The sequence below is a fragment of the Aspergillus sydowii genome (assembly GCF_001890705.1).
Source record: "Aspergillus sydowii CBS 593.65 unplaced genomic scaffold ASPSYscaffold_4, whole genome shotgun sequence".
Taxonomy (NCBI): Eukaryota; Fungi; Ascomycota; class Eurotiomycetes; order Eurotiales; family Aspergillaceae; genus Aspergillus; species Aspergillus sydowii.
The window spans coordinates 669,667-691,006 of NW_024467862.1; the positions used below are offsets into that span (position 1 = coordinate 669,667).

General features: G+C 51.2%; 7 protein-coding genes across 7 annotated transcripts; 4 read left to right on the forward strand and 3 right to left on the reverse strand.

Moving 5' to 3' along the window:
- Window positions 1-285: 285 nt before the first annotated feature.
- ASPSYDRAFT_200165 (putative G-patch domain protein (TFIP11)) lies at window positions 286-2,905 on the reverse strand. Its single transcript, XM_040843774.1, has one exon. The coding sequence runs from the start codon at window positions 2,746-2,748 to the stop codon at window positions 424-426; it is 2,325 nt and encodes a 774-aa protein (XP_040703337.1). The 5' UTR covers window positions 2,749-2,905; the 3' UTR covers window positions 286-423.
- Window positions 2,906-2,950: 45 nt separating this feature from the next.
- On the forward strand, window positions 2,951-3,911 carry sod2 (superoxide dismutase sodB). Its single transcript, XM_040846753.1, has 4 exons — window positions 2,951-3,162; window positions 3,229-3,635; window positions 3,699-3,766; window positions 3,818-3,911. Exons 1-4 carry the CDS (start codon window positions 3,051-3,053, stop codon window positions 3,903-3,905), a joined length of 675 nt encoding a protein of 224 aa, XP_040703338.1. The 5' UTR covers window positions 2,951-3,050; the 3' UTR covers window positions 3,906-3,911.
- Window positions 3,912-4,455: 544 nt separating this feature from the next.
- On the forward strand, window positions 4,456-5,919 carry ASPSYDRAFT_149581 (uncharacterized protein; the record flags this gene model as incomplete). The annotated part of the gene is made up of 1 exon (XM_040841924.1): window positions 4,456-5,919. The coding sequence occupies one exon, from the start codon at window positions 4,456-4,458 to the stop codon at window positions 5,917-5,919; it is 1,464 nt and encodes a 487-aa protein (XP_040703339.1).
- Window positions 5,920-6,258: 339 nt separating this feature from the next.
- On the reverse strand, window positions 6,259-9,974 carry ASPSYDRAFT_870778 (uncharacterized protein). Its single transcript, XM_040851775.1, has 5 exons — window positions 9,530-9,974; window positions 9,353-9,439; window positions 9,230-9,298; window positions 8,882-9,150; window positions 6,259-8,823 (listed from the first exon to the last, which is right to left on the reverse strand). Exons 1-5 carry the CDS (start codon window positions 9,672-9,674, stop codon window positions 6,598-6,600), a joined length of 2,796 nt encoding a protein of 931 aa, XP_040703340.1. The 5' UTR covers window positions 9,675-9,974; the 3' UTR covers window positions 6,259-6,597.
- An 887-nt stretch (window positions 9,975-10,861) lies between these two features.
- Window positions 10,862-12,237, reverse strand: psf3 (DNA replication protein PSF3). The gene is made up of 6 exons (XM_040846754.1): window positions 12,161-12,237; window positions 12,028-12,096; window positions 11,912-11,970; window positions 11,645-11,834; window positions 11,466-11,574; window positions 10,862-11,407 (listed from the first exon to the last, which is right to left on the reverse strand). Exons 1-6 carry the CDS (start codon window positions 12,200-12,202, stop codon window positions 11,340-11,342), a joined length of 537 nt encoding a protein of 178 aa, XP_040703341.1. The 5' UTR covers window positions 12,203-12,237; the 3' UTR covers window positions 10,862-11,339.
- A 1,799-nt stretch (window positions 12,238-14,036) lies between these two features.
- On the forward strand, window positions 14,037-16,757 carry ASPSYDRAFT_88453 (uncharacterized protein; the record flags this gene model as incomplete). The annotated part of the gene is made up of 1 exon (XM_040852007.1): window positions 14,037-16,757. The coding sequence occupies one exon, from the start codon at window positions 14,037-14,039 to the stop codon at window positions 16,755-16,757; it is 2,721 nt and encodes a 906-aa protein (XP_040703342.1).
- A 779-nt stretch (window positions 16,758-17,536) lies between these two features.
- Window positions 17,537-20,738, forward strand: ASPSYDRAFT_57118 (uncharacterized protein; the record flags this gene model as incomplete). Its single annotated transcript, XM_040849323.1, is given in 2 exon segments — window positions 17,537-20,655; window positions 20,675-20,738. 2 exon segments carry the CDS (start codon window positions 17,537-17,539, stop codon window positions 20,736-20,738), a joined length of 3,183 nt encoding a protein of 1,060 aa, XP_040703343.1.
- Between the last annotated feature and the right edge of the window lie 602 nt (window positions 20,739-21,340).

Sequence of the window (21,340 nt, forward strand, 5' to 3'; positions counted from 1 at the left end):
ACAATCACCACCCTCCGATTGCTCTTTCCTCGTAGGTCGGTAGCTCGAAAGGAAGCTACAAAATAATTCTGCACAGGCGGAAGGTGCGATGAACAGCCTCCTGCAACCATTCGTGCCTTCCTTTTATGATACCAATGGTTAATAGGTACTTGGGAAAGCACGAACCGTCATGAGCAAGATACGACAGGCACCAAGGTGCTTTGCTCTTTCTCTCATGAAGTAAGAGTTTGAAAGGGAAGCTGCGTCAAGTACGAGTGGGGAAAAAAGGTGCGAACATGTCACTGTTTTGCGAATGGCCGGGGTATCTCAGAATACCGCCGATCTGGTATCATGTGTATCATATAGGTTGTAGCAGTAGGTATCTATGGCCGACAAATATCAAAGCCAACACAAGTGAAAAATGCTCCAAGAAAATTAAAAATATCATCGACTCTCCGCTCGTTCCACAAGCCGTTCCTCCAGTCCCATCGGTTCCCAGACCTCCTTCGCCTTCTTATTTTGGACCCAAACGACATCACCCTGGATGAACGCCACGACGCCACCCTTGCCTGTTGCACTGGCCGTGATCCGGAATAGAGGTTGGCCATTTTGTGGATGTGCTTCCCGTAGCGGCAGCATGATGAGGCCTTCGTCTGCACACCAGGATTCGAGGATGTCTTTGAATGCAACCTCCTCGACAATCTTCTGTTTGCGGGGTGCCTGAGGTTCCTCTGCGGTGGTCGGTGGTAGCTGTGCCGCAGTGGGTTTGGTTTGATCAGTCGGCTTTGCAGATGCTGTTGACGGAGCGGGTAATTCTGCTGCGGCACGGTCACCTAGTTGAGCCGCTAGGTCCATGGTGCGGAGAGCCTTGTTCCATTCTTCGTCAACAATTGCAAGATCGTTGAGTTCTGGAGGGAATTGAGACCGCCACCATGTGAACCACTCGGCGACTTCTTCATAATTCGGGTCATTGGTGAGCCAGATGTAGAGGATTTGGTGGAATTTAGGGAAGAACTCGGCTACAAAAAGGAGGCCGAGAACGTTTGGTTGGAACCATTCCTTCCATTTCAGGATGTTTTCGAATGCCGTGAGGTCTTGGTCTTGAGGATTGACGTCAAAGTCATTGCGGAGATGAGCGGCGAGGCGGGGAAGAAGGTGGTTACGCAGGCAGGTGTCGAATTCGGAGGACAGGGCATGGCGCCACAGGTCAAAACCGCGAATCGGGCCAGCATCGAGATCCCAGGTGTCAAGAACGGTACGGAATTTGCGCTTGGCATCGGAGAGGAGGCCTGTTGCCTGTTTCGGGTTGGTATGTCGTTCGTCAAGATATTGAAGCCATGTAAAGAGCCACCAGGGAACTTTAGAGTTTTGTTGGGATTGAGAGGAAGGGGAAAATGCCGAGCGCTTGGGTCTCCAAGATTTGAGGCCGCTTGTAAGTTTAGGGACCACGAGCTGGTCGAGGACGTTGGCATAGACAAAAGAGGGGAGGAGTTCTTTCCATGATACGATGAGTGTGGTAGCGGGTGAAGGGTTAAAAACATCCCAGTCGTTGAGAAGAGCGGACCGAACGCGCGGGAGCCAGAGAGTATATATCATGGTTTCGTAGGGTGATGTTGATTGGCGTAGTGTAGATTGTCCACCATTGGATTTACGGGACAGAAGGGGTTGAAGTCGGCGTAAATTGGACACGAGGAAAGTTGGAGCTCTGAGAGGCTCCCATTCTTCCATAGCCTCTTGGAAAATGGGATGGATGGCAGCAACCGCAGTCTCCCAAAGCCGATATTCGTCAATCTCCGACCGATATTGAATTTCCAGTGACTCTAGTTGGTCGGTCACATGGTCGAGTTTCGCCTGCGTGCTGTCATTGCTCTCCTCGGGGATAGAATCGAGAGCTCCAAATGCGGCGACTAAAGCCGTCAACTGGTCTATCTGGCGCTGATTCGTGTCGAGGTGGTCCACAATCTGAGCTTCGTCCTGCTCGATGTATTGCTTCCTCTCAGTCAAGCCCTTCCACTCATCAGCAAAGGCTTCTAGGTCTTGGCGAGCTCGACGTTCTATCTTGTAAGCTTCGCTTTGTTCGGTGTTAACAAACTCGAGAGGCGCCATCAGCCCGGCCGTAGAGGTTAGGACTTTCTGTTCCTTGCCTGTCGCATCGATCAGGGACTTCAGCACGTTAGGCACCTCCAGGCCTGCCATATCGGCTTCGATTTCGCGAGCGGTACGGAACTGAGGTTTTTTCTTCGCTGCAGAACGGCCTTCACTTTCTGTACGACCTCCATCCTTCTTCTGTTGCCTCTTTTTCTTTCTCTTGAATTCTTCGTCTGAGCTTTCCTCGAGAGATTCGCCTCGTAGGGCCGCGGCACGTTTTTCTTCAGTACGAGCCGTTTTGCTCTTTTCACGGACTGCACCCAGACCAATCCCCTGGGGCCGCGCCTGGGCTTCGATGGGGTTCACGATACCTTGCCCGCTCGATCCAAGACCCTGGCCTTTAACGTGACCCATCTTCGCCAGCATGCGAGCACCGAAGGAGTTCGCCGCGGGGCCATTACTGGACGCTGACTTGGTCGCATTTTGACCCCGGTTGTTTTGTCCCATTCCTAATCCTCGACCACGACCATGACCCATCCCTAGCCCGAAACCGCCCGTCGGAGGCGATTCAGAACGCGATGCGGCACGGTTGAAAGAACGAAAGGATGCGCGGGGAGGGGAGTCGGATTCGTCGTCGGAGCTCACGTCGGCATATTTCCGTTTCTGGGCCGGAGAGTCCATGATGGGGCTCTGAAGCGAGGCGGGCCGGTTAGAGATGCGACGGCGAAGAAGCAGTGCACTCGTGCTGCTTGAAGCTTCGAGATGCCTAGAACTCTAGATTCTAGATCAGAAAAGTTCGGGGCGGTAAAATACGGTTCCGACGGGCGGACGGGGCATGACGGGAGCAGCTAAATAGAATGACGTCTGCGTCCCATCCGGTTCCTCGACCTTTCTCTCCCTCTTCTTTCTTTCATTCACCATCTTCTCTAATTGACAGTTTCTCTCCTCTCTCCTGTAATATTATTAAAGAACAAACTGTAAAAATGGCTTCTCTCATCCGCACCTCTCTGCGCACTGGTCTGCGTGCCAGCTCTTCCTCGGCTGCGTCCTCCTTGACTTTCACCCGCGGCAAAGCTACTCTGCCCGATCTCGCCTGTACGTGGTTTCTGCTGCAACCCTTCCCATTATGGTCGCATTGATTGATTGTTTTTCAATGACTAGATGACTATGGAGCTCTGGAGCCCGCTGTCTCCGGCAAGATCATGGAGCTGCACCACAAGAACCACCACCAGACCTATGTCAACAGCTACAACACTGCCCTCGAGCAGCTCCAGGAGGCTCAGGCTAAGAACGACATTTCCGCTCAGATTGCGCTCAAGCCTTTGATTAACTTCCACGGTGGTGGTCACATCAACCACACCCTTTTCTGGGAAAACCTGGCTCCGAAGAGCGCCGGCGGTGGTGAGCCTCCTTCTGGTGCCCTCTCCAAGGCCATCAACGAGAGCTTCGGTAGCCTCGAGAACTTCCAGGGCCAGATGAACACCGCCCTTGCAGGTATCCAGGGAAGCGGCTGGGCCTGGTTGGTGCAGGACAAGCAGACCGGCAACATCGCCATCAAGACCTACGCGGTAAGCCCCCTCTTCTCCATGAAGGTATTGGAAAGCAGTAAATTAATTGTCCTGGAATTACAGAACCAAGACCCCGTTGTCGGTCAATTCAAGCCTCTCCTTGGTATTGATGCTTGGGAGCACGCTTACTAGTAAGTTTGTACCGTTCCCTTGAATTGTTGTCTCCGCTAACCTGTCTGCAGCCTGCAATACCAGAACCGCAAGGCCGAATACTTCAAGGCGATCTGGGATGTGATCAACTGGAAGAACGTGGAGAAGCGTTTCTCGTAAACCCTGTGCGCATGTCGTTGATTTATTGGATATAAAAGCCTCCATCTGACATGTAGATTTGCCAATGTACGGAATATTGATACGCTCTATTAATTTTCCTATGTATAATGCGCTTGTAGCAAGATAGCTGCCGGCATATGGCCTAGCCTTAAAAATTTGCCGAGAATCAGGATTTGAAAATGACACAAAAACCAAATAAACGCTTAAATGTGCCCTTAATCTTGATATCATGATCCTAGTCATAGGTGTCTATCCGTGGTTGAATTGGCTGATATCCGGAACCGTCGGAGTCAACAACGGTCCAGGCCGGCCGCTTCTGGTTAACGATAAAATGAAATTTAGGCGCTAGAAGCTGCATTCCTACATTATCCTGCATTTAACAAGCGTCTAACGTTTCTCGGGGCAGACTTGTTGATTGTACGTGTTGCGGTGCGATTCCACGTCATCGCGGTTCTTCCTGCAGCTTTTTTGGCCGCAACCCGTCTCGCCTTTTGCATCTTTTCTTCTCGCTCGTGGGGATTGTGGCTCTTTTTCATCTCAATGCCAAATCATGCCTGAAGAAAAGAAGGGCATCCGCAGCTTTTTCTCACAAGCTCTCCGGCCCAAGAAATCCCGCCAAGTGCTGCGCAAAAAGAGCTTTAGCGCCTCGTCGACCAACCTCTCCACCACCACCACCTTGACCAAAGACGACAATGTCCCTCCAGTTCCCTCGTTGGCGCCTCTTGCAGCCCATAATATCAAATATCGCCAAGTTCACGCCCAGCAGGATACCCAATTAGGCGAGGCGCGCGATCATACGGCCGTCATCCATGCCATAGGCATACAGAATTTCGACACCGACAGCGATGGGGATGCCCTCTTGGTTCGCGACAACCGGCCACCTGGCGAACCCCTCATCGCCAGCCTGGCCGAAGACCTATGGGTTTTAATCTCCGAGTACCTCTCTCCCACAGACGCCGCCCAGCTCGCTTTCGCTAGTAGGACTCTCTATAACCGTCTCGGCCCGTATCCCTGGCGCACCCTAAGCCAGCCCGAGCATACCGATGACCGAGCGGACTTCCTTGTCTCCCAGGACAAGTTCTACCCCCACCATCTCCTCTGCTTCCCCTGTGGCCAATTTCACCGTCGGACCCAAGAAGGCCACGAGACTCTACAACCTGCGAACGTCCTGAACCCCCTCTTCGACTGCCCCAATGCCCGCAACAACCTCCGCCCTCCCCCGCGCCACCGTATTACCCATGGCCGCAATATCCCCTTCGCCTTCGTCCAGCTAGCTACCCGGCCAATTCGCTTCAAATCTCCCATCTACGGTCTCTCGGACCCCACGTCCCTTAGTCGCCGATGGCGCCGCGACGGCTGGTCTCACCAATCCCGCTTCATCGTTCATCACGGCCGCCTCCTCATGCGGGTGACGTCGTCCACGTTCGCCGAACCAGGACTCCCACCCTCCTCGCAACGACTCCTTCTCTATTCTCGCGATGACTACTGGCCTTATTTCTCCGCTTGCGCCCACTGGCAGGACGGAGACCTCATGTCTGCCACGAAATGCGCCCTCACGCACATCCCGCTTTCCCGCCGCACAGAGGGTCTCCAGGGTCTCGAACACCGTGCCAAGGACTTGTACCACAGCCACAAGCACGACCCAAATGCTATCGCCACTCTATGCAGCCACTGCCGCCCCATGCGCCGTTGCCCCGACTGTCCATCGGAATACCTGATTGAAGTCAAACTCACCGAGCAGCGTGAAGCAGGCGTAACGTCGCGATTTAAACATGCTATTGTCGTTACACGCTGGTGCGATCTCGGCGATGGGACTAGTCCGCGGTTGTCGAAGGAGTGGGCGGCTTGTAACGGGAAGTTACAAGGGTATAACTCCTTTAAAGTGCTGGGGAAGCGCGCAATATCGGGGACCTTTGAGTCGGCGTTCACAGATGATACAATTCCAGGACAGAGGATTATCTCTATGAATCCATCAGGGAAGAGACTTGGAGAGGAGGGTAATAATTGGTATTGATCTACCTGATCTGTATCTTGCCTTCGGCGTCCAGGATGTCAATCTATCTTTGTTTTCCATGGCGTAAGATATGGTATTGGAGGAAGGGATCTGGCGTTTATCGGGACAGGAAATTTTTTCAATAATTTTGATAGGTTAGTTGCAGGTTTGGAGAAAAAGAATGGATTTTTTGATATAAACTGTGTGAGAGAAAAGAACTTGCTCGATTGATCGTGAAATCTCCTCCCTCATCCGAGCGAAGGTGTGAAGATAAAAGGAACACTTATGCTAACTACCTGCGAAACTGATTGGGAACCTTTGAACGCCATCAAGGTTTTGGTGCTTTAGTATGCATCCGATTATTATACAGAAAAGAAGAAGAAAGCAGGTTGGAACCGAATGAACTGAAATAGAACGAAATCCAAAGGAGACGCATTGTGGACGAGCAATCCGCCGCTCAGGCCAAACAAAAGCAAAGAGAATTTGATAATAAGACAAAACAGAATGTACTTGGTTGTACTCGTACTCATTGGGTATCGTGGCTCATTAAATAGATCAAAGATCAAAAAGTAGATCGGTGGTACCTAATCATCCTCGTGGAGGTTGATCGTATATTGTCGTAAATTGGTAGGGTTGGTAGATGAAGGAAAAAAAAGGAAACAGAATTCAAGACAGTAGATAAGCAATTGTGAGTGTTCGTTAAGTCCGTCTCGACCGGCGCTCCACGTATCGCGGACGTCGGCCATGCTCGTCGGCTGGCTCCTCTGAGCGAGTTGGATGTCTGGTGCGAGTTGCAAATTCTTCCACTACCGGTTCGGCAGCGGCGGGTTTGGCTAGCTCCTGATCTGGTGCAAATGTGACGTTGTCGTGTGTGGCGATGCGGGAAAAGATGCGAGTGCTTGCTGCAGCGGAAGTTGTCGCTGGCGTTATGGGAAGGTCCGGTTTTGTAGATGATGGCGGGTTAAGAGATGCCACGTCCGACTTCTTGCTGGCGCCCTTCATCCAGCCGAATAACCCGAGTGAGCCCCGGCGTTTGTGGTCTTTCCCGCCATTAGAGGTCGAGGGTCTGCTTGCTGTGGCGGAGTTGTAGGAGCTGCTGAGGTTTGCTTCCGTGAAGGAACGGGGCATGCCGTCTTCGGCGTATGTTGGCCCGGAAGCGCTGAAGTCGAGAGCTTGCCCGGATAATGGATGGGGTCCCTTAGGTGGTTGATTTCTTGTCTTACGAACAACAGGAGAGGGTGCACCATCGTCCTTATCAATGGGCTCAGGCATGGGAGAGGGTTGAAGCCGACGAGAGTTGCCGGAGCGACTGAAGAATTGTGGGAAGAGGCTGATTCTACGGCGCTGCTCGGGCTCGGGGCCCGCGGTCTCAGGTGCTGGTTCACCATCACCATCCTCCTCCAAAGCGCGCGGATTGAGCGTTTGGATGATGGGTAGAGTGGGTTCCCGGACTGCGGAATCAATACTGTGTCGACGACCTAGGAAGGAGCATTGGCTGGGCGCACGTGTTCTAATGGCTCGAGAGTCAATTGGGAGAGGCCTTGTTTGGTTCTGGGTGCCGGGACGGCCCGCCTCGATCCAGTCATCGGCTGTCAGGCTGGCCATTCCGTCGCGAGAGGTTTGCCTTGATGGGGAGTAATACTCCTTGTTCATTCGGTCGAGGACCCTATCGAAGTCCCCGGGAAAGATTCCGTGATTCTCACGATAGCCGTATGGAACCTGAATGCTGTTCAGGGGGAGGATTGCAGGATCTTCCTCCCTTTCGTCGAGATTGGACCGTGGCAGCGTAACCTTGCTTATGTTTGTATCCATGCTTTCTCTGGGCTCACTGCTGATTGAGCTCCGTTTAGCTGTCAGTTCACCTACTGAGCGAGGTCGAGGCAGGCATCGCCTTGGGTCTGACTGGCCCTTGTCGGCAATAGTACTGTTGGATGAGCTATCCGCCCACCCTGGGTATCCTGTAACCATAGTGTCAGGTGTTGGGGGAAGCCGCGTGCTTCCGAAAATGCTCTCCATCTTGGATTTGCTGGAGCTGTTGAATGAGCTATTGGGACTCGACGTCTCAGGCTCTTTGAAAATGTCCGATAAACGTCGATTCCTCTGTTGTGTACCGCTCCAGTTGAAGGAATTACCGACTTCCATCGGGTCCCATCTGTCAATACGGACCAAATCGCGAGGGGACTTGACAATCGTGGATGAGGAAAGGTTCGCATCTTGAGCACAGATCTCGTTTCGGCGTACGGGAATATCAATTTTATCAAATCCATCTTCAACGATCGGACTGTCGTTGATATTCAGCTCGCTGCACTCGCTCAACGCACTCAACCTCGGCGACTCCGGTTCTGTCGTCTCAGCCATAGAGTTCATACTCTCAGATTTCGTGATAACAGCCGGTTCAGGGGGAGGATCATCATCCACCTCTACATAAAGACTGCGTAGGGCCGCCGTACTCTTGCTTTCTTCGAGTAGAAAAGACGGCGCACGTTGAAGTACCCGGGAACCCGCGGAGAATTGGCGACGTTCTGACCGTCTAACGCCGCCCCTGGAGGACGTTCTTTCGGGAATGTCGACAGTAGAGGCGTTCCTGGGTGTAGCAACGCCAGAGTCACCGCCATGGGGGGGATATGCCGCTGAAGGTCTTGGAACGTCCAGGTCCATACCAAGCTCCTCCATTCTCGCCTCGAGTTGACATATCAAGTCCACAGCTTCAGTAACAGCCTGGTCTCGTTTGTCGATCTCCTGCTGTAGTTGTTCGTTGGTTTCCAAAAGCCTTTGGTTATCTGCCTGAGCCGCCCTAAGCTCCTGTACCTCATCCTCCAGTTCATCCATGCGTTCCAACTTCTTTTCTAAAGTTGATAGTTGCTGCACACGATAGAAAATTTCTAGTTTCAAGTCGAAATTCTGCTTGCTGATTTTCGAGATATACTATAAATTTGTTAGCTGGGCAATCCAGGGGAGCGCCAGCGGCTCCAAAGACACTAACCTGGTCCGTTTCCCTCACTCCCATTTCCGGGGGCCGTCTAACACTGCCATTCGATAACATCTTGCTGGTTTTCTGTTTCTCGGAACCGAGCTCGTCCTGCGAGTTGGATCGAGATTGAGATTGGCACCACTCCGGCGTACGCTGTGGACTATTTTCCAGCTCCTCCAACCCACCTGTCCGGGCTCCTCGGCTCGCACGTTGTTCCTTTAGCAAATCCTGAAGTAGGGCGGATGATGGGTTCACGAATGAAGCGTTTGGGTCTGGTGTGTCTGCATAGTTCCATTCAAATTAGCATTCTGCTCTCCTTGGTACCATCATCGCAGCCTGTCACTACAGGGCGAAACTCACGAGATCTAGATCTGAGAGGCGTCCGAGGGGTCCTGTTCGTGGGGCTTGTATCCTGAAGCCACGGCACCTCTGTAGACAAATCAACACTGCGTTCACCGTTGCACCGGAGATATAAGTCCGCACCACTGCCCATTTTTGTTGGGGTTTCCATGTTGATTTTGCCCTTGACTCGGTTAAATGCAGGAGGAGGTCTGGGGGGTTCCGATTTATCTGCAGGAAGGTCAATTAAGTTAGTTTCTATGTGGATTTTCTCAGCTAGGGATAGGTGTCGCAGCCTCGCCGCCCCAGGGAGGGACAAACTTTTTGATTTGGAACTATGTCTCAGAGACTTGCTCCCGCTCTCAGCTGTCGCGGCCGGCGAGGGAGGATATAAGCAGTTCCGCAAGGAAGACGGAGTGGAAGTTTGTCCTGAGCCGGAGCGCCGCCGTTGTGCGTTTCCTTCCATTTTCGCTGACGACAGCTAGCTGATACGAATTAATGACGAGATGCACGATCGCTGTTTGACTGCAGCCATGCGACAGGGACAGGTATCCACTGCCGCAACCCTCATACGCAAGGACCGAAAATCCAGATAACAGGATCGCGCAAGGATGCGAATGATGCGAGGAGGTTCTGAATGGAAACGGATCTCAAAGAAGGGCCAGCCCGTTTGATTAGTCTCCTTGAGTGGCGGGGAGGATCTATGGAAGAAGGTTGCCTCGTGGACGTGGAGAGATGCAGAAGGGGCTGCGATGAGGGCTCTTTTTTTTGAGAGCCGGGTCGTGAGGGGAAAGGAAAGACTAAAGAGGAGGCAATATGACGAGGAAGTTCAGTTGTGAATTTGTGACTAGTCGATCGATGGATCTTGGTGGGTGGCTAAGAGGAAAGGGAATTGAAACTTGAAACCTGATGCCCACACTGCATGCACTCACTGCGCATGAACACCAGATTCACAGTTGTTGTTACCAGGGCAAGGTTGTGAATGCAAAGTGTTGCTCGTGACTTGTCAGCCCCATTCCACCATCTTCAGGTCGCCGTTCACACAGAAACTCCATTCCAGCGGCGACTAGAATGTGCGATAGATCGAGACCAACTTGGAGAGGGGAAGCGTCCCAGGGGCTAGACTAGAGCCCAGGCCGTCCAGTGCTAGCGGAGCCGCTAAAGTCAGGTACCTCCGCTTAGTTCGTGATGGCCGGGATGGCAGTCCTGCTGTTCGTTCCTTTTGGCGAGCGTGCCCAATCGGAATTGCGCGTTCCTGGTCGGACTTTCGTGCGCTCATCCCTTGGGGTCTTTTCTTTCCTGCCACCCGATAAAGAGAGCACACCTTCTGACCTCCCCACAATATCGGCTTTTTTTTCAGACACTCTCTGGAAAACCGACAGCAATTATGGTGGTTGGAGTCCTCTAGTTCACTGCAATTTACCTGTGACTCTGTGAAGTTGATCCTGTGGTTCTGTTGATATGATCGTTCCCAATTTTCAACCCCGGTCCTCAGCCCCGCGCCATCCATGGTTCAGCAACGGCCCATTTGGAGATCTCAGTCCTACCCATGGGCCATGAACCATGCATGTTCAGCTCGTGCTAAACAGCCCCTTCGTCCGCACGGGTAAGAGTTCCACGCCTACGCTCGTCGCAACCACACGCAGTGAAGACATACCCTATATTTCAATAATAGCGCCACTCTTGTACTTCTATTATATATACCCTTCCTATATTTGGATCTGTTCTATCATGGATAAATTAAATGCTGTCTCTCATGCAAGGTTGGTTCCCGATGTTCTTTGTTCATTTGGATGCGAGTTGTTTGTCTGAACTCTACCCTGATTGGACCGGCCCCAGCATGCTGCATTCCCAGCTGACATCAAGTTTTCAATCCTGTCTAAAATTGAGCTGATGTTGATTGCCCACCCGGTCGAGCGTTAGCTGTCCGAACTCCTGGCCAGATTCTCCATTGGCAAATTTTCCTAATGGGGAGCTTGGACATGGCATATTAATCAGATTGTATCTTCCTAGTATTGTAACACCAATATTATCATGCAGCAACATTCTGTCTTTTCATGCAGTCGTTTCTCATGGCTGATCGAGCAGAACTCAACTCTTTCTTAAGATTCACTCATTGAAATCTTGTCCTTCATCTCTTTTTGGCCTCTCCCGCCCAAATGCGCGTCTCTTTGGCACTATCGTGAGCGACACGGAATACTAATTCGTGGTCAGCGAATCTCCAATAATAAATTAGAAAATCAAATATGAGACATACACCGTCGTTCTGTCTCATCCAAGCCCTGTAAGAACTCCACACCATCCCCAAGAGCACCTTTCGGGTTATGTGCATGATCAGCAATCTCAGCAGCGCGCTTTTTGAATGTCTGTTCAATGAAAATTAGCCGAGATATCCCCGTCAAAGTATCTGCGCTGCGGGAAACAAGTGCCACGTACAGTGCTCAAAATATCAACCATCTCCTCCTCTTCGAAAAGCTCTAAGACTCGTTCACTCAGGCGGTAATAATTCGGTGCCAACGAGCGTAGGTCGACGGTTCTTGGGTCCGCCTTCAAAGCATTCGTTACTCGCTCTGAGAGCGCAGACGGTATATCAAGCGTAACCAGTCGGGAAGTCCCTAGTCGCGCACTTCCAAAAATCAGACATGACCATCTTGACAAGTCGAGTATTCGCTTGTTTGCTAACGCGGGGTGGAAGGCAATTACCCGATAGAAAGCATCTCACCCAGCCATAATGGTAGATCAATCCGGGTCCCCGCTTTAATCTGTCCATCCATAATCAGCCATAACTGTTCCTACTTGTGCATCGACAGTGAACTTACATTCTCTCCCGGGTTGCCTTCTAAAATGCCAAGCCCTGGAACATCAAGCTCAAAAGTGCATGGCAATTTCTGGATAGAAGCTTAGATTTAGTACGCAGTAAGTTGACGGGTAGTGCGTAGGTTCTAGCCTTACTTGAGCATCAGTCAAGATTGAATCAATGTCATAGTAAGACATGTTGGCCCTTTGAGAAGAGTAGACTGCAGTTCAAGAAATGGAAAGTTCACTGGTGACGGTGCCTCCAGATCGCGTCCCACATAACGCGGTATCACGTGATTCTGCTGTACTAACTCTCTCAGCCAATCACATTGCATATTTACAAACCTTTATTATTCAGTTCAAACTGAGAAATCAGATACCTGCCAGATACTACTACTTAGTAGTAATTTTTGACGCTGAGGTGGGATGCAATCACTATTTAGCCACGGCGCGGGTTAATTGACAATATGCCGGGAGAACTTGTTGCTGCTTCCAATTCGGACACGGCCAAAAACAGCGAAGAATATATTCTTAGCATTCTACGCACTAAGGCTCCGTGAAACAGACTACGACATTTGCGAGTACTACGAGGTGGTAAATCCCGGAGTGCAAGAAGTGACGAGATATCAAGGCTCTCAGGTCCTGTGGACGAAGCAAAAGACACGCTAGGGGATAGATCTCTACCATGGACTGGAGGTGAGGTCGTTCTGCTTGTATCATGAGTCGGACTTTGGATGCTTGCAGAGTATCCATTGAGGACTGCTGTGACCTCACTAAGTCAGCGCCCGATCAACTCGGTATTCAGCGACCGTCACTCGGTTTTTGGCGAGGCGACGAGAATATCCAGAAGATCAAGAGAATTGGGGTAGCACGTCATAAGCCGCCCTCAAAAGCTTTGGTCGATTTTGTGTGTACAGAATTACTGTTTTTATTGGAGTAAACTAGATAGGGAAATTAAATATTATTTTATGCAGAGGGAAGGGGAATGGTTTGGAATATTTCGCAGCAGGAGCGATGTCAACACACACCTGTGACTGTGCCTGAGAGTCGGCCAGGCCAAGATGTCGGGTCAGAGCGCTCGGCCCCGAGCATTTTGGAAACTGGTCCATCACACCCACTGTTTCCAATTTTCCGGTCAGGTTCCTGAATCCGGCCTCCTGAGAGCTCTGGAGAAGAGGGCTGTTGAGTTGGCGGTTTCGGCCACATTCATTCTGACGAATCAGACTATCGGAGTTCGTGCGCGCAACACCCAAAGCTCGCTATAGACAATGGTTTTCGTTTCTTCTACGCGAGGCTCTAGCCGGTGATCGTCGTATGTTCGTGGGTTCTGGATCATGGCCGTGGATCTCGATTCTCGTACTCTTGAAGATCGACGTGCAGACTCTAAGCTCGAAAGTTGTCCAGCATTTTGTGTGCTTCGCCCGACAGTAGCAGTAGTAAGCAGTGCCTATCAACGATCAATCACAAGTGAATGAGGCGGATGATTCTCCCCGTCCATTCAGAGCCGAGACAAGTCGGGTTATCGGTCTTGGAGAGAAGCTGGAACACTGGAAGGAGTTTGCCCCTCAAGTGGTAAAATTAGAAATCCGTCTTCTTCCCTTGCCAGTCGATCTGGAACCGGCTAAGACCACGGCCCACCACCACCTGCAACGGTCGATAGCATTAGCCCGTCGACTTGATTCTTCCAGGTTTTTGAACACTCTTCCAAGGACAGAGTATTCCCTAGACCGATAATGGAGTTTTTATTATAGATGCTCTATCGTGCCCTCAACTGAGGCATCTGATCTTTTCCTTCCCCCTTCTTGTCCCTCGTTCGCCTTCCATTTTCCCCCAACCCTCCATTGACAGCACCAAGGCTAGCCCGTATCTGTGGGCGCCTTATCTGTCAGGCGGGCTTTGATCATCGCCGTTTATTTCTTTCCCTTGATTGCATGGGTTTGCCCCTGCTGCGAAATCCGGTCACACGACAACAGATTTGATTCGTCTTGGATGGCCGCAGCTTGCTCACCTGTGCCCCCAACGTCTTTCAAAAATGGCTTACAACGCCGTGTCCCAAGCCGACCATGACCTGCCCTCCGACTCTGACGATTCCGGGCGTCCGTCGCCGCAAGCGCATGCCCATTCTGCCTTTTTCGAGCAAAACACGGATCACATCGATGGCACGAGCCATATGCAGCCTGCTGAAGCCGAAAGCAACGTTCAATCCCTCGGCTCCATGATTCGCTCGATGAGAGCTCCAAGTTACGATGTGGTGGAGGACGATGATTACGAGGTTGTAGCCGATCCTGCAACAGGGCCAGACTTCAATAGTCCCTGTAGCCCCGACGTTAGTCCCCTTCGCCCTCATGCACCTAATACACCCCCGACCGAGGACCGCGCGGAGCTACGAACACCGACTACCGAACACTCTGTTCCTCTCAGTCATCCGACCCCCGGACTTCAGTCACTGCAAGGAGCATATCTCCAGAACGTGGAGAGGTTGGAGAAAACAGCCGAACGTTTAAGCTTGAGCTCCGCAGATATCGGGAGCGAGATTCGCAGGATGGATCTCGAACAAAGAAGGCGCTCAAGTGCTGGGTCGGCCTCCATTTATACTTCTCAGGATGGACTCTCTCATCGCGACTCTATGCAATCGGGGACTCGTCTTGCTCAACTCTCAGAACAACATGCCCTGGAGGAATTCCTTGAAAACCGAACAGCTCAATCCCTCGCTCACTCTTACCTTCCTCCGCTCCCTGACCCGGCCCCTTTGACCGCGATCGGTATCAACCAGAACGCGCAATACCAAGCAGAAGTGAGCCAGACGCAGATGGAACGGCCCTCTTCAGCTGCATCAGGTGATACATACCGTCAAGCCAGGGTTTTGTTCAATGACTTTGACGGTGTCCATTACGTTCCTCTTGATAAGGGCTTGGAACTTGCACGCCAGTTATCATTGACCAGACCCCCTCACGCCGCTGGGGCGGAGTCGAACAAGCAGCCACAAGGAGGGAAGGATATGGTGTTTTACCCAGCACCTGTACCGATGATGCTTAACCTACCACCTAAGCTTTCCCAGCGTCCAGATCAAACAGAACGAGAGAAACGACGCACGCAACTCCTCAATGCGGTTGCGCCTGATAACAGGAAATCGGCTCCATGGCTGTCCGAGCAAGGCCCGACCGCGGGGAACGACCGCAGACAGACTAAACAGTTATCCGATTTACCCCCACATCTTCGTGCCAGCGTCTTCTTTGAGGCCCCTAGTGCATCACTTGACATCGATCATACTCAGACCTCTGCCGTTGCAACTCTTGATAGCATTCTTGATGCATCGACAACAGCTCCTGTCACCGCGTTTACGGACCATCCTTTCGCGGGACCTTTGCGCCCAGAAATGTATAGCAGCGCAAAGCATGGAAAAGTCCCTAAAAACGTGCCTAAAGACCCACCCAGAGAACGAAATAAACTGAGGCGTAAGAGTGCCCTTGATTTGGTGCATCAATCCTCGGGATCGGATTTGCGGTCAGGTTCACCCGTAGCACACAATTTATATCCCAGCACAGAGGCGGAAGCCGCAGAGCCACATGAGTGTAGCTCCCTACGCAGACACAACAGCGAGTCAGACTCTGATAGCTCAGAGAATTCCGAGGAAAGTTCGGAGAGCAGCGAAGGAGACACTGACGGCGACAATGACGAGCAACTTCAATTTGTAGGGCAGCCAGCTACCTTACTTGCGGAATTAGAGAAACGAAAACATGATCTCAAACAGAGGCGCCGAACTGCAGCGAACGTGGTCGGCATGCAGTCTACCCTTCTCGAGCTTGATGCCGTGGCGGCTAAACAGAGCGAGCATAGACGGCAGAAACGTATTGCCCTCGCTTGGGAAACTCCGGAGGCTGCTCATCATAACGATGAAGACGAGGACGAAGATGTCCCTCTTGGCATGCTTTTCCCCGGCAAATCCCAGGCCGCCGACGAGGCACGACCGTTGGGACTTATGGAAAAGAAAGAAATGGAAGAAGGTGAGCCGCTGAGCAGGCGGCGCGCGCGATTACGAGGCGAGCCACTACCTCAAATTCCCGACCGGCGTCCTATGACTATATACTCGCAGACCGCCCAAAGTGCGCTCGCTCTGAACCAAGAAGATGATAGTGGCGAAGAGGGGGAAACTCTCGGTCAGCGGTTACGACGACTTAAGGGCCATGAACGCAACGTATCCAAAGCTGATACCGACTTCACCACTGAGTTATTAGCAGAATTCGACCACCTGAAGGAGGATGAAAACAAGGGCAACCAGAACGAACCTTCTCAGGAGGACGAAACTCTAGCAGAAAGGCGAGCTCGCCTCAAAAAGGAGGGACTTGAAAAGCGGAATTCAGGGCTAAAAATCCCCCGGTATAGAAAGAGTATGGCAGATATATTTCATGCACCACGTCCGTCTACTGCTGGTCAACGGTCTTTCCTGCAGGAGGTCCCTGGTCCCCAAGGGCTTAATCACCAGCGGTCTTTCGATAATCGAATGTCCATGCAACAGTTTCCGCCAGGGCCGCCAAATACATCAGCAGGGCTCTCACAATACCAAGCAGCCAGTATGGCGGGTCCATATGGCTACCAAATGGCACACCCAAATACTTTCTACAGCGACGCGATTTTGGGCAACGGCAACCTAAGTTATGCAATGCCATCGAATATGCATCCCAACAACGTACAGCAGCCGATTAATCCGGGACAGCGGGCTGTTATCGACCGCTGGAGGCAGAGCATTGTTTAATTTGTCCTTTTTCTTGTTTTTTGCTTATATTTGTTCAGGTGTTTCGGGGTCCTTTAGCGCACATTGGTTGGGAGCATCCAGCATTCAGCGTTCGGCTTTGAATTTTGTAATATAGCTATAACTGAAGCTCTGTACATTATGCTTTGCATGTTAATTATGATCAATCCTTTGGATCTAGTCAACTACTTGTCTTGTTTGCTACTTTGTTAGAACTTTGCGAATGGCTGGGCACTATATATGTTAGGAACTTTCGGCCGTGAGCACTGCAGTGGGCAGTGTATAGAAAAAGGGACGGAATGCTGAGCATTCCAGGGAATAAATTTCCGCACGAAACATTGTCTCCTTGAATCTCCATTGTTGTGCAGCCTGAAACATCATTAGTCGAGGATGCCTGAGGGTTCCAAGCGGGACGGTTGTGTACGCGTTACCCGTTTTCGGACGTCATTTCAACAATGGAACTCTCAAATTCCTCACAAATATTTGCCTTGCGCTTTGATACTCACCTGGTCTGGAATTCTGGCCCCTGAGATCCCTGTTTTGACTTAAAGGTTTGAATTCATCTGTTACCTATAGATCCTAATTTTAGACGTTAATAATGCCTGCGCAGTTCTGACTGGCTGCGTTGCCCCACGTCCTTTTAGAGGTTGATTTCTCCGCCGCAGCAAGCCTGGAACCAAACAGACCAGCGACTTTTTGAGCAAAATGCGATGCTTCTGCATCTCCTGAGCGAATACACTACCCGAGCCATACAATGCAAGTGATCTGAATAACAGCTGGCCATGGTCTTCTCGTACTGGTCGCGTCGCCGGTCGAATCTCTCACCTGTCCACACGCCACAGCCCACAAAAGTACCTGCGACCAGCGGTCCTCCCCAACTATCGCGGATTGCGGATTCCTTTGTGGACTTGGACGGAGAAAAGGCAACAATCTCTACATCTACAATTGATGCGCCGTCATTCTCGACCGCCTCACCTGCAGCCGTACCATCCCCCGAAGACCATACAAGACCGGGGTCGAGCCCCGAAGAGCGTGATAAAGAGCCGCCAACTCTCACTTTTCAGTCGAGTCACTCGCAACCCTCGTTACCCCCGGCCACCCCAGACCAACCCCACGGGGGCTCTTCCAAGACCGATTCGCCATTTCAGTCATCCTTCGGAAAAGGACAGTTGAATACCTCGGCCGTCGACGGTCAAACGAAGCGCTCGACTTCACCCGGAATGGCGCCATCGGGCCATCGCCGCTTTCGAACTTCCCCTGATGAGTCTCCCGGAGACAAGGTGCCGACATCGCAAAAAGAACACCGGTTTGAGGCGCGGACGAGTCGCCGGCCAGTTGATCGTGATGCGCAACCAGTTGAGCACGTTCCGCAAAAGTCCGGAAAGACCATGCTACATCTCTTGAATCCTATGTCACTTTTGGCCAAGAGACGCTCACATCAGGTGGCCGGGTTGCGCGTGGAAGATCACAATAAAGGATCTAAAAGCATTGTTCCCGCGATCCCAGATGACTTTGATCCGCGCATTCGGGGAAACATCGTCCATGATTTTTCCGCACCTCGTCCTCGACGTCAACTCTCCACTGCACCTGCCCCCCAGAAAGAACAAGTTAGTCCGCAGGGCGCCCCTGGTATGACTCAATATGAATATACCGGGGATGATGCAAGGGCGCGGTCAAGCGAACCAAAGAGCCCTTACTCACCTTTATCAGACCATATGAAGAGGCACAGTGACCACTCACCTGTGTTCAAGGAGCATTTTGAGGATGACAAAAGGGCCCTGCAAGTTGAAAACAAAGCCTATCTACAGTCATCTCTATTAACGGATGCCTCGAACCGAGATCGCGATCCACAGTCATTACCCATCTTCGCAAGAAAGCTACCTTCATCTATCGCAGATCATGATAAGCCACCCGATGAGCAGTCACAACCGACTCCTGAGGTGGAGTCGCAGAATGGCGACGGCCCGAAGAATGTTGAAGACTCAGATACTTTCGAGGTCGACCTACCACAGCAGCTTTCTGGACTACCAAAGCACTTCAAGAGCAATGCTTCCCGATTTAGTTTTGATATGAATGGTGTTGGCTCCTCCACACAGGAGAAAATTTTAGAAGAGAAGCATAAGGAAAAGGAAGCCGCACGAAAAGCTGAAGCGCGATTGAATGGGGAGTTTAGCGACGTTGAGGATGATTTTGATAATGAGATGTTCGATGATTTGGACGGCCTTGAGGAGGAAATTCCTGGCGTTAATGTGGACGATGAAGGCGACGAATTTAAGGACTTCTCAGGCCCAGGAAATATATGGAACAAGTCCTGGCTCGCTCCTAATTTGTCTCCAGTCGTTGCTAGCCCTGTGCAACCGGAGATGTCGACCCTTGAAGATGTTCAAATCCCATCTGTCAAGCAGGAAGAGACTGGCCATTCAAAGGAACCACCTCCACCGGACGATTCTGCAGCAAATGATTCTACGCCAGCTGATGATATCTCTGACTCATCAAAAACCTTTTTACGCGATTCCACAGACTTGTCCAATGTCCCTATGCAGTCGAAGACATTTCTACGGGAGTCGACGGACCTGTCTGGTGTCCCCTTGCAATCCATCCCTGACGAGGATGATGACGATCTATACTTTGATGATGGTGAATTTGGTGAACTCGATGCCGAAGCCGCTGGGGATAAATTTGACGAGTCTGTATTTGATGACCCGACCAGCCATCTATATGATCGAAAACAACCTACATCCACGGATTTGTCAGGGGCCCCGCTGCAGCCTATACCGGATGAGGATGATGATGACCTGTACTTTGATGATGGAGAATTCGGTGAACTGGACGCTAAGTCTTCTGGGGAGCAATTCGACGAGTCCATCTTCGATGACCCGACAAGCCATTTATATGAACGGAAACAACCTACAGCACCTGTCCAGCCTCACACTGATGGTTCTGAAGCACAAACAGACTCGGGCTATAGCTTGAAACATGCTCCGAGCACAGCGAGCGATTATCATCAAGGATTTGCGCCGAGGAGATATGGTAGCGTCGCTGGGAACATGCCAAACCAGGAACTTGTGAACTCTCATAGCGGCGTTTTGTCTGAGCACAATCTGGAGGCCTTCCATAACGCATTGGCAGATGCGGCAAACCAATCTGCTGCAAAAGGCCGACTTGGTCATACCGCGAGCGTTAGCGAACGATCCATGGCGCAAGAGAGTGCACAGACTGCGGACTCCCAGCCAGGACTCGTATCAGATGAGAGTCGTGTCAGCCAAGCAATGGACCCAGCATCCTTTGATGAAGTATTCGAAGACTTTAACTACGATGATAATGATGACTTGCTCTACGATGATCCGATAATCGCAGCTGCCAACGCCGAAGCCCTAGAAAATGACGATGAGGGCTTTTACGGGCATGAGTTTGGTTTCTACGCACAAGCCTATGCAAATGGCTCAGAGCTTACCAACGGGGGATATTTTGGGCCCCGAGGCGCTGAAGGCATCTCTCGCGCCCACAGTGGCCGTGGAAAGTTCCGAGAACCTAGTCTAACGCCCATCACGGAGCGTAGTGAATGGAGTACTCGCAATTCGATCATCTCAGTCAATGCCCATGGAGTCGCCCACTCTAACCAATCCGTGTCAAGCCCAGGGCTTGCTCAGTTAGTCGACCTGAACAGCCTTGAAGATGACATGTCGTTAAGCGCACTTATGAAGCTCCGACGTGATGCCTGGGGCGGAAGCAATGGTAGCCTCCGCAGCCGCAGCGCCAGCCCTCCTCCCCAACAACCTTCCGCGTCAAATAGGGCCAGTTTTGCCTTATCTGACGTGAGCCCGACTGTTCACACCTTTCCTCCAGACTTCCTTGGAGGGCCTATTGACTCTCCTATCCGAGAATCCGACAAAGGACCATGGTCATACCCTATTCCTCAGCAACGAATGGAACGACCGACGACCGCAGAAGGAGAGGCGCAGAATTAACCACATTCCATTTTGATATCTATTTGCTCATATATATCCATTTTTGTTTACTTTTTTTTTTTTGGAGATTAGCGTTTTGTATATGACTCGACGACTTGAGAGGGTTTGGCTGGGATCTGTCGGCATTTTGGATTGTGTAATCTATCTTTGCATATGGACTATATAATCATAATCCTTACTTTCCATGGTTTACTGTCCTACCAAATACGTGTCTCAGTGCCTTGCATTACCTTAACAAGTCCTAAAGTCTTTGTCGCAGGAAGAAGGACCAAGGCGTTTTGCTTGCTGATTTGTCTTGAGGCCATAAAATAGCGTTCCCTACGAACGGCTATGGTCTAGATCTGTTAGGTATACCCGAGGCAGAGCCAGACCAGGCCAAGGGCGATAGAAAAGGAGGTGAGGTTACGGGCCATAGTCCTGTTACGCTTTTTCTTTTTCCCTTTCCTTTTCTTTTTCTCTTTAGTACGAAGATTGAGAATATGCGATATCAGATCTAGATGCTACACCATGGAGTACTACTATTAACAGTTCTGACAACTCCCTAGAACCTTGACAGGAGTGCGGAAGATCGGATATGACCTTGTCCCTACCACTGAGTACCAACCGGTACGGCGGGAA